This window comes from Danio rerio, chromosome 7 (genome assembly GCF_052040795.2).
Source record: "Danio rerio strain M-AB ecotype USA chromosome 7, GRCz13ab, whole genome shotgun sequence".
In the NCBI taxonomy this organism is placed as follows: Eukaryota; Metazoa; Chordata; class Actinopteri; order Cypriniformes; family Danionidae; genus Danio; species Danio rerio.
This window is the reverse complement of record NC_141027.1, coordinates 45,562,501-45,575,318: the sequence shown is the minus strand read 5'-3', so window position 1 is coordinate 45,575,318 and position 12,818 is coordinate 45,562,501. Positions and strand designations below refer to the sequence as shown.

The window sequence follows — 12,818 nt, the reverse complement described above, 5'->3', positions numbered from 1 at the left end:
TTAAATCTGGTTTGTCTTTTATTTTTCTACAAAAAAAAATAAATAAATAAATAAAACTGCTAAAAATTATACAGTACTCAACATTAATGTTTACACTACCTGATAAAAGTCTTGTTGGCTATCCAAGTTTTAGGAACAACAAATAATAATTTGACTTCAGGTTAATCATTGATATTAGAAGTGGCTTATATCAAAGGCAAATGCCTCTAGATTAAGCTTATTTTACCAAAATAAAATATGATCATGCTATGATTTTTAATTATTTAATTAGGACAGTAAGGTCTGACTTTGCTTAGACAAAAGGCTTGTCTCTTAACAAAAATAATGTAGAGTATAGAATATGAAGGCGTGGTGCAGTGGAAATATAAATAATATTGTGTATGACTCCCAAGAGCTTGGAGGACTGTATCCATACATCTCAGCAATGACTCAAATAACTTATTAATAAGGTCCTCTGGAATGACAAAGAAAGCGTTCTTGCAGGACTCCCAGAGTTCATCAAGATTCTTTGGATTCATCTGTTTAGTGCCTCCTCCTTCATCTTACCCCAGACATGCTCAATAATGTTCATGTCTGGTGACTGGGCTGGCCAATCCTTGAGCACCTTGACCTTCTTTGCTTTCAGGAACGTTGATGTGGAGACTGAAGTATGAGGAGCACTATCTTGCTGAAGAATTTGCCCTGTCCTTTGGTTTGTAATGAAATAGGCAGTATAAATGTCTTGATATCTTGTTGATGTTGTCATCCACTTTGCAGATCTCTCGCACGCCCCCCATACTGAATGTAACCCCAAACCATGACTTTTCCTTCACCGAACTTGACTGATATCTGTGGAAATCTTGGGTCCATGCGGGTTCCAATAGGTCTTCTGCAGTATATGTGATGATTAGGATGCAGTTCAACAGATGAGTCATCAGAAAAATCTACCTTCTACCAAAAATTAGTGCACCCATATTAATATGTTGTGAGAAAAAAATATTAAAATGTTACATAGCGGAAAAATCAAGTGAAACATAAAAAATAACATAAAATTCAACTGATATTCTGTGGTTTGTAATTATATTATTGTATTTTGTATTTTTTGCAATAACTTCTTTGGGTGATCGAACTCTTATTTTAATGGATAGAACTCATTGATAAAACTATTTTGTTTAAATGCACAAAAAAATTGTGAATTAATTAGTTTGTGAAATTAGTAAAATAGAAATGTATAAAAAATTAAAATTCGAAAGGGAGTGTGTGCAGCAAGGTGGCTCAGTGGTTAGCACTGTCACCTCACAGCAAGAAGGTTACCGGTTTGAGTGCAGGCTTGGGCCAATTGGCATTTCTGTGTGGAGTTTGCATGTTCTCCCCGTGTTGGCGTGAGTTTCCTCCGGGTGCTCCGGTTTCCCCCACAGTTCAAAGACATGCGCTATAGCTGAATTGGGTAGGCTAAATTGGCTGCAGTGTATGAGTGTGTGTATGTGTGAATGTGAGAGTGTATGGGTGTTTCTCAGTACTGGGTTGCAGCAGGAAGGGCATCTGCTATGTAAGGATCATTTCTAATTGACAGTTCCACAATCACGCTTAAAATGTCAAGGTGATAGAGTTTTTTCAGATGCAGCTCCAAAACTCTAAAACAATCTTCCACTCTCCTTAAGAACACCTTCAACTTTTGAGTCTTTTCAGAGGTCACTGAAAAAACACTTATTTTCTTAAGCTTTTAATCATGTGTTGTGAGTTTATGTATTTTGGTTTTGTGTATGTTTGCTTGTGTTTTAAGTATTTTTATGTACAGCCCTTTGGTACTCATTGTGGTTTGTTGAAAGTGCTAGGAATACATTGAGTTGAGTTGAGTAAAACATATCCTGGAATAGTTGGTGTTTTATTTTGCTGTGGCAACCTCTGAAGTGGAGACTAAACTGAAGAAAAATGAATGAATGAATGAATGAATGAATGAATGAATGAATGAACGAATGAATGAATGAACGAATGAATGAATGAATGATTGATTGGTTGAAAAGGGATATACTCATGTATGCTGAGCACTGTATATGGTAAAAATATGTGGCAATAAACTAAGTATAGAAAATGTGTGGTAACATTTTACAATAATGTTCTATTAGTTAATAGATAATTAATGTATTCTAACATTGATAAACAATCAACAATACATTTATTACACTATTTATTCACCTTTGTCAATATCAGTCAATAAAAATACAGACATTTGTTAATGTTTCATTTGTAACTAGCACGAGTTTAACAATTGGACATTTTAACAGTTCACAATGATTAATAGATGTTGCACAGGTATTGCTCATTATTAGTTCATACATGACTAGTGTATGACAGTGCACAACTACACTGTAAAAATATTTGTTAATAAACAGTTTCCGTATTGTGATTTACAATTGTTGTTTTCTGTTCATTTACAGTTGTGAATTGCATTATCGGACCTTGATCTCTGCTCTGTTGGGTTTTGATGTTGAAAATTCAACTCTACAGTTAAACAAAGTGACTTCAATTGACATTTTAGTAGTTTTAAATAATGTATCGGATAGGAAATAATAAATAAATAAGTAAGTCTGTAAAATAACAGAAAATGTACAGGTAGTTTATTACTGCTAAGGTTGTTGTACAGTAATATGCAATACCAACACAGAAAATATATAACTTTTAACATAAATATGTTAACAAAATATACATTTTCGAACTTTCAAGGTTAAAAATTGTTGGAAGAAAGATTGGACATAACAAAAAGTGTATATCTATCTATCTATCTATCTATCTATCTATCTATCTATCTATCTATCTATCTATCTATCTATCTATCATACACACACACACACACACACACATATATGACGAGGCAGTGGCGCAGTAGGTAGTGCTGTCACCTCACAGCAAGAAGGTCGCTAGGTCACTGGTTCGAACCTCGACTCAGTTGGTGTTTCTGTGTGGAGTTTGCATGTTCTCCCTGCCTTCGCGTGGGTTTCCTCCGGGTGCTCCGGTTTCCCCCACAGTCCAAAGACATGCGGTACAGGTGAATTGTAGGCTAAATTGTCAAAACAAGCAAAATATAGCTGTATACATGCTCTTTTACTCAACAAAACCTTTCTTTAAAAAATGACATTTAAAAAATAATTATTGTCATGTATAAAAAATTATTCACTGTAATCTTTAGTTCTCAGATCACCAACTACACATGAATGGGAAGTTAATCTCCTATTAAAGCAATGATAAGTATCCCATGATTATTAAAACATATTTTAAAAATAACTGTAAGCAAAATAAAGCAGGTGAAAAACACTGTGTGTGATAATGAATGGATTATCATGCACTCACAGTTAAAGTTAGGCCTATAATCTGTTCAAAGAATGGTTAAAGCAAAAGCGGGAACTACTGCTGCTTATAAAAAGACATTTTTAGTTACATGCCCAATGTTTCAGGGTTTTTTTTATAAAATTATGCAGCAAAATAAGAGAACAATAGAAGGCAAAATAAATGTTTTGCTAATAAATACAGCTTTAAAATAAGCATTTTCTCTAGACAACCAGTTTGGGCCTTTAAAAAAATATTCTGAGAAAAAGGTGGGCCTTGAAGTGAAAAAGGTTGAGAACCCCTGCCATAGTGGACCACAAGTAAATTCATGGAACAAGTGTTGCATGGACACCTTAAGATAAAGTCTTACCACAAATGATTGATATTTCATTATCTACTGTCTCCTCTAGGTAACTCCTCTCTGTCTGCCTCCACACTGGTGACTGTACACATTCTGGATGTGAATGACAACAGCCCGGTTCTGGTGGGCGATTATTCCTGGAAGTACCTGTGCACACCTCGCTGGGAGGATCAGGCTCTGGTTCTGGCCTCTCGGGACAGTGATGGCCCTCAGCATGGAGGAAGGCTCAACTTCTCCCTCCGCAGTGACGCCACTGTCCGCCGCACCTGGAAGCTCACCCCCATCAATGGTTTGTGTATCCCTTTTCTCCACCTGTTGGGCATTAGCTGTGTTGAGTAAGAAGGGACAAACCCAGCAAGAACTACATGACCCATCTTTAAAACCTAGTCTGTCAGTCATTTCTAAAAGCACACGCTTCTCCAGTGTATAATTCCTGTAATGTTCCCAAACCTTCAATAATCACAATAGCGCTGACACCAGTTGCGCTGACCTCCGCTAGCAATGACGTCAATGTGGATAAAATTAGAGATCTGAAAACAGAAAAAAGTGCTGTTCGGTAGATGTAGCGTCCAGGCAGTCAAACTGAAACGTCATCTGAATTGGGTGTAATGCTTACCACCCGCTGAATCACACACACAAGGCGCAGAGTGTACTGACAAAGAAGGAAATTGCCCTCCATGTCTAGTGTCTTCAGATGAATCTGTCTTGGACGTAATAAGCGTAATGGCTCTCGTCCTGATAGCTTTAGGCATCATTAATGTGCCAAGCTGATGCCGGTGAGCAGGTTGACTTAGTTGCAGCGTGTGAGTCATGAACCAGAATCAAATTGAATTTGTTCAGTCTTTTTTTTCTTTTCCACCTCATTCTCTGTCTCAGTATTTCTCAGTCGATGTTCCTCTTGTAAATAGTTTAAAAGGATTTCTGTAGTGACATTGGGTAATTATGCTGCTTTCATTTATACCTCACAGTTGGGGCTGGTTGGTTGAGAGGCATGACGTAGTATGGTGTCTGTAGGTGGTAATCTATATTACACCCTGAACATGTCTTTGCTTGTGAGCTGTGTCCACTCATCACACAAGAGCACATCTTTCATGTCCGATAAAACCTTGTAGAGGACAATTCATTCATCCATTCCTTCATTTTCCTTTGGCTTAATCTCTGTTTCTGCCACAGCGGAATGAACCAATTTCATTCCAATTTCATTCCCTTTATTAATCTGTCCCAGCAGAATGAACCGCCAACTATTCCAGCATATGTTTTACATAGCGGATGCCCTTCCAGCCACAACCCAGGGAAACACCTATTCACACTCATTCACACACACTACGGACAATTTTGTTACGGACAATTTTGTTATTCGCCCATAGCATGTCTTTGGACTGTGGGGGAAACTGCAGCACCCGGAGGAAACACAGGGAGAACAAACTCCACACAGAAATGCCAACTGGCTCATCCAGGACTCAAACAAGCAACCATCTTGCACCGTGACACCAGTAATGCCCAAATTGATTCCCATTCACTTTAATCAGGTGTTGCCGAACTGCATTGTGGATCCGTCGGTGCCGATTCAGCAACATTGCTCAATTGAGAAGTTGGGAATTTCTCAACTTTCCAAGTGCCAATGGATGCATCAGCCAATCTATTGCTTTATGCAAATCAACCTGCTCGGACAGTAGACGTTTGCAGACGAATTTCATCGGCTGACGCTGCTATGATTATTGCTTCAGCCCCAGCTTCAGACACGCCCTCTGTCAAGCATTGAAGCTGAAGCCCTGTGTGAATCGGGCATAAAGGAAAATTCATAAATGAAGATACCTGTTACAATCCAATGTAGTTCTGCTTTTTAATTACAAATTAATTGAGGGTTTAAAAAAAACAAGATAAAGAATTACACTAACAGTTTTAATGTAAAAAACAAAGAAAATGATTTAAACTTTAATAAAATAAAATATATAAAAAAATATTTTAAAAAATAATATATATATATATATATATATATATATATATATATATATATATATATATATATATATATATATATATATATATATATATATATATATTAGGGATGTAACGGTATTGTAAAAACCGTCATACCGCAATATTAATTTTTTTCGATATTACCGAAGTCGCATGACTCGGTAAAACTATAGGTCTTCTGAGAAAATTTGCTCAGGCGAATGAAGCGAAGGGAGGTAGCAAAAACTACAACTCCCATCAGCCCATGCTTGACCATCATCCCTTGCGGTCTGTTGTCGCTACAGATCCAGTAATGCGGAAATGGAGTGTGCTGCTAGAAGCGGGGATGAAAAGAGCTGGAAAACTCTAAGGCCCCGTTTACACTAATGCGTTTTAGTTTGAAAACGCATAAGTTTTACTACGGTTATGCCAACCGTCCACACTACGCCGGAGTTCTCGAGCGCCGAAAACGGAGCGTTTCGAAAACGCTGGAGAGGCCGTTTTCATTCTGAAACGCTGCTGCTCCGTCTCAGTGTGGATGATGGAAAACGGAGACATCTGAAAACGGAGGCGGGGCTGCAGACGTTCGCCTCTCTGGGGCTTTTCCTGAATATTAAGTAGCCTAACATGCACAGTCCAGTCCTGCATTCTCCGTGTAAGTTCAGACTTCGCAAGTTTGATCAAGGCTGCAGTCTCTTCTTCTCAGTTTGATATGGAAAACATACCGAGGACACGGGTAAATCTTCAAAGGAAACAGTGTACTTTATAACTTCATTCACATCACCCTGTCTTCGTTGTTTCACTTTCTCAACAATAAAATGTAAACATGATTTAAGGAACTGCCTATTTTCATTTTAATATTAGCAACTTAGACAGCAGACATGTTGAGGTGTCGTGCTGCATATATGAGCGTCATCTTCACTGTGTGGATATTTATAACTAAACGGAGCCGATAACAACTGCCTCCTTTCAATTTCAGTGAAAATACGAAACACAGCCTCTCTTTTGCTGAGTATCAGTTTTAAGAATCGATAATGGCCATTTTAAAAGTATAACATACAATAAGTTTATACATTATAGGAAATAAAGGCAAGCGATCAGTCAATGTACAGAATGTACGTGGTTACATTAATCATTAACTTATCTTTGCGCTCAGCCAAAACACGTTACCTGAGAACAAGTAATAGATTCCAATGCCCAAAGTCAGGGAATATGTCGTTAGATAAAGACAACAAGATAAATGAAATATCCCGTTTAATAAATATAGTGAGATTAGATCCAGCGGGAGATGATTGATGAGAAGTCCGACTAGAAGAGCTCTCATCTGGGTAGATGGGCTGAGTGTGATTAAATGTTGAATGTGATGAGTTTTCAACAATACTAAATTGAAACTTTATTTTTTTACATGGTTTAATAATTTTTTGTTATTAAAATTGAAGTTCCTGTTTCAAAGCTTACAGATAGATGGCTAATTTGTATGTCATTGACACTTTTGGCACTTTTTTGGAGTATTTTCATAAGTTTTGTTTTTTCCTGTAAATGATTCAATAAGTACCGTACCGTGACATTCATACCGAGGTATTACCGTACCGTGAAATTCTGATACCGTTACATCCCTATATATATATATATATATATATATATATATATATATATATATATATATACACATACATATCTTCAGTTTACTCCTTATTGATGGCAAGCATCTTTAGCGTAGATTATGAATGCAACCTGCAAAATTGAGTGTTCTATTTAAAAAAAACACTCTAAGGAAAATTATTAATATGCTTAAACATTTGCATATTCATGAACATTTGCATATACATAAAACATTTCGTATTATTTTAGTAAATGGCACTGTTTATATATTGCAAGTGCCCAAAATATGAAGGTCTGTGATACAGTTTCATGGATGTTTTGACTATATAACATTGGGATGTAAAAAAAATAAGGCATAACCACCCCCATCTCTGCACCCTCCCAAAAAATATCCTCCAAATTAATATATATGTCTATCTGGAGCTTTTTTATAGTAAAAAAGAGTTGGAATGATCTGTAATATGCTTGTGATTATTATTTTTTTTAATTATTATTATTATTATTATTATTATTTCCAAAGGATAAAATAAATAGTATACATTAGAAAAAGCTTCAAATATATTAGCAAACAGTTTATTATAAATCTGTTATAAAAAAAATTGAATTAAGTTATCAAATCTCATTAACCTTTTACCTTAACTGTATAATGTAAATATTCTGATTAAAGAGCAGTGAATGAAGCTCTCATTTAGATTTTTTGTTGTAAATAACAGGTCCATTTAAAAGTGCACACATTTATAATGAAAGCGTTCGATTGCTTTCCTCACTTTTTATGCTTTTTAAGACAGAATTTGTTTTTTTTTTAAAGAAAACCCACCAAGACTGACATGTTAGATGTTATTATTATTATTATTATTAATAATATTATTATAATGTGTATGTTTATTCAAACATGCGGCCAAAACCCGTGTCCACCTTCGCTCTGCTTCAAATCGTGTATACAGAATCTGTTTGGGATACAGCGTCTTTTTTTCACCATAGAGCGCATATGACAGTCGCGCTCAGCTACATGAACCGACTGTTTTGAGAATTGCAAATGAGGGGCAATGGCGCCTGTAATGGAATGTAAGGGAATCCTGCAATTTTTATATTTATTTCAAAGTGTTTTCATGCCTAAATAAAAAAACAAAAGCACAGAACAGATTCACATTTAAGAGTAAGGGGCGTCCCCTGGTGGTTCGGATGTATGTGTTGCATATAGGGAGGATTCATCTTTTAATGTTTATTGCCACCCTTCATATAAAGATTAAAAATATGGGAGAGATATGGTAAAACACCTTTACGGGATGACAGTGGAATACAATTGTAAAGAGAATCCCAGAAGAAAACTGGGTTGACAGGTACGGCTTTGACCTCCTTTGTGAGATCTTTGTCGCAGTCTTATAACTGAAAACTATGCCTATTAGACAGATCAAGTAGCTTCTTAGAATGATGTGAAGGCCATGGCCAACATATTGGCCACCTCTGACAAGAGGGATACTTGTGAAAGATAAACCTGCACTGGTTAAGTACTGGTGTCCCCTTTAGTCCCTTGTTGACTAGCACATTAAAGGACTCAAGTGTCAAAGGACACTAGTGGGGTTTCTTGGACTGTTGATAAGATTGAGCAGAGCTTGATAACACCCCCTTGTTTACTGGACTGAGTTTTTCTTTCTGCGTCACACAGACAAATCCCGATTAGGCCCAGTCGGGAGTTTTTCCATTAGATTTACTCAGTAGCCTTACACTTGACCACTTAACCCTCCTGTTATGTTAGAATCCATTTGCCCTTCAGTTTAAAAAAATGACCCAACTTCACTAAAAGTTACATTTTATTTCAATACTCAAATCTATTTTGCCTGAAGAAACAACTTCTTCATCACAAACACTGTGAATGTCTAGGTTTTCATCAATGTTTAATCAGTGCGCAACACTTGTTTTTGACTGAATTAAAGGGTGTTTTTTAATGCTAAAGGTACATAGATGTAAAAAAAAAAAAAAAAAAAAGCAAAATATTATTTATAAAACTTTAAGCAACAAACTTATATTGTGTACATGTGTTGTAGTGTGCATGTGCCTGTAAATTTTGAGGGGGTTTTGTAGCTAGTGGATCAAAACTGACCCAAAGGCCAACCATTGTTTGTACTGTTACATGTATTATAAATGTTTTCTCAATCATAAACATCTTAATGACATCTTAAAAAGATGTGTCATTTTAGCACATATAGAGTAATTGGGCTATTTTGACACTGTAGATAATATCAGTATCTTGTCATTAGTACTACACAATAGCTGGTCTGTTTCTAGCATGTTTTTAAATGATTATGTTTATTAGAATGCTTATTAGAGTGTTGCTTTCTAACATCTTAGCATATTGCTAATGTTGCTAATATTCTTTGAGAGCGTATAGTTTAAGGACTGTCTCTATTATCTTATGCTTCCTGTTCACTAAAACCTTTGCTCCATGAAAAGTCCCACATTGCACTGTGAAAAGCAGGGCGACTTAATGTTTACTATGGTCTTTATGGTCACTATTGTTCAATGCATAAGTGTGCCAATTCAGCTAACATAATGATATTTGATTAATGTAAAAACAACAACAAAAAATCATTAAAGCTTTGCTGAAAGCGCCGAAAACAAACACGGTCATAACCCAACAAGACCACACTCCTTTTTATTGATACTGTTGCTGTAGGTAGAAGACCTATACTGCCCCTTTACTGCTGATTGGCTTTAAGGTGGTTTTCCAACACTGGTCAAAAGTGTTTTTTGATATTGTTAGTGCACCTTTACTACATTTTATTTAAGCATAAACATTCAAAGCAAGACACAGATAAAATCCCTTAAATGCAAAGTCATTGCACTTAGTGGCCATCTCTGAAATGCCACTCAAGCAGTAGATTTGGGCATTCTGTCTTAATAGGGAAACATCTAATTCTCCAAAACTGCTTGGCAAGTTTAGGATTACATCACATATTTCAAATCAGCAAAAAAAACAACAACTGTCTCTTAAGTTTAGTTTCTAAAAGACCAAATCAAACAAAATCTGCAATTTTTTTTATGTTGCCCAGGCTAATGCGCATGCGCACTCAAAAGGAACGAGATCACGACACCAACCTCATTCATGGCATTCCAAATAATATCATCCTTTGGATAGACTGGATAATCCTCTGAAGAAATTCACAACTTGGTCTTGATGACTAATCTCCTCCTCAGTTTGACAGTGAAGTTTGTGGGTGTTATAGCAATTGCTGTCATGTCATGTGCTTATGATAGGGCGGACAGATTACAAAACCAAAAAAAGTTTTTTTTCAAGTACAGTTGGTTCATTAGAGAGTACAGATTTCAGGCTTTATGTGGACATATTGCTAATATTTCAGCACATTTGTTGACCACCAAACTATGTTAAAAACACACGTCCCCTAAAGAAAAACGTCAGTCTATAGCAAGCAATGATTAGCTCCTGTATAGTAGGCGGGGCTTCATTTGCCATATTGATCAGTACACGTTTCCCCATTCAAACTATACGAGTCGCACATCTTGTGTATGCTAGAGTCTTTGACACAGAACAATTCAGAATCCAAATGTTATTGATTAATGTCTGAAATGTTTATGGTGTAAAGGAATGGTGCATATTACAGCGGGGTTTGGGGGTGATTGACGGTGTCAAAATATGATGTATGGGGGGTTAGCCCTTTAATACTGACAAATAGTTCACTCTGATCTGTTTTTAAACAATAATGTTAATCATAAAAAATAGACTATACAAATATAAATTTGACCACCCCATTACGGTTCAAACCATGGTGAATGCAAAATCACACCAATCAGTCTATGCAAAAAAAATTAATTCAACAGTCTGAAACATCAAAAGTGTTCACAAGACTAAAAAAGGTGTTTGTATCTACATATAGCCAAAAAGTAAACTCAAATTAGATGAAGTTTGTATAGTCTGACCTATGGAAACAGCTAAAAGAGCTAATCAGAGGATACTGAATACATAAAATATCCCTCAAAAAACTTAAATATGTTCTATTAATAAACTAAATCTATTCATTCATTTTCTTTTTGGATTAGTTCCTTTATTATTCTGGGGTCACCACAGCAGAATGACCTGCCAACTTATCCATGCATATGTTTTACGCAGCAGATGCCCTTCCTGCTGCAACCCATCACTGCGAAACACCCATACATGCTCATTTACACACACACACAAGCTTACCCAATTCACCTATACCACGTCTTTGGACTGTGGGGGAAACCGGAGCACCCAGAGGAAACCCATGCAAACACAGGGAGAACATGCAGACTCCACCAGATCAAACCAGTGACCTTCTTGCTGTGAGGCGATCGTGCTACCCACTGCACCACCGTAATGTCCTAAACTACATCTAATTAACAATAAATAAATAAACGACTGAAGCATGTATTACAGTAAATAATCAGAAAAGTTGACCCCCTGCTCGTCTACGTATAAAATTCACGCATTGTGTTAAGGTATTTAAATGCTTATATAAAACAATCAATGTTTTTAGCTATGATGTAGTTTAAATTACATTTAGTATCCTAATGTGATATTGTACAAAGAGGACATCTCATTTCACTATTAATGTCTCATATCCAAGGTCCTAGCTGTCCTTACCAAAGCCCAAATTTGTGTTCACGACATGCTGATTCACAACCTTTGGAGCTTGGGAGCAGACTGAGATGCGCCCTGTGTCAAGCACCTGCACAATAACATTGTTCTTTATGTGTAATCCTTCAAAGAAATGTCAGCTGGGTTTTCATTGTTTCAACAGACACCCACACCAACCTGTCTTTGAATGTGCCATATCTGCCGCCAGAGGTTTACATCGTACCTTTTACCATCTCAGACAGTAGCTCTCCTCCTAGAAGCACGTTCATCAATCTGCCAGGTAACAAACGCACACTAACCTAGAGCTGAATGAAGGAAAAGAGGGCATGCATGCGTAAAGAAAGAAACCATGCACGTCATTTGATTACAATCATACGCTGTATTTATAAGCTGTCTGAACACAATGTGAAATTGGCTCACTGGAGACCGTAATATTCACCGGAGGTCACAAATGGTGTGTTTAATTTTAGATCTCTCAATATGTTCCCCCGACACATAAAAACGCAATTCAGCCACATGTCAATGGCAAAACAAGCAGAGTCACGTCATTTAAACAAGCATAATCACGCATTATTAGAAATGTAAAAACTTTCTCAGTGGCTGTTTAGGCTGTTTTATAATAAACAATTTAGCTCTAATGTACCCACTCATTATCTAAAATGATACAATTGTTCTCAGCTTACTGATGTGAAGTTGTTAGTATCTCAAGACATGCTTTTTTTTCCTATCAATTTAAATTTAGTTTAAAAAAAGGTCCCACTTTATATTAAGTGTCCTTAACTACTATGTACTTACATCAAAAAATAAATAAATACAGTTTACTTACTGTGTTTATAATGTGTTTGAGTTGGGATAGAGGTTGGGTTATGGACAGGTTTGGTGGTATGAGTAGGTTTAAGGGTGGGTTAAGGTGTAAGGGGTGGTCAACAGTGTATTTACAAATGTAATTACAAAAGGTAATTACAGATGTAATTACAT

At 36.3% G+C, this 12,818-nt stretch overlaps 1 protein-coding gene across 1 annotated transcript in view; it reads left to right on the top strand.

Annotated features, from left to right (window-relative positions):
• Positions 1–12,818, top strand: part of cdh16 (cadherin 16, KSP-cadherin) — a 90,915-nt gene that overhangs the window by 72,231 nt on the left and 5,866 nt on the right. Inside the window, exons 15-16 of the mRNA XM_087261644.1 lie at positions 3,714–3,953; positions 12,004–12,120. Coding sequence (XP_087117770.1) covers positions 3,714–3,953; positions 12,004–12,120 — 357 coding nt within the window. The remainder of the gene's footprint in view (positions 1–3,713; positions 3,954–12,003; positions 12,121–12,818) is intronic.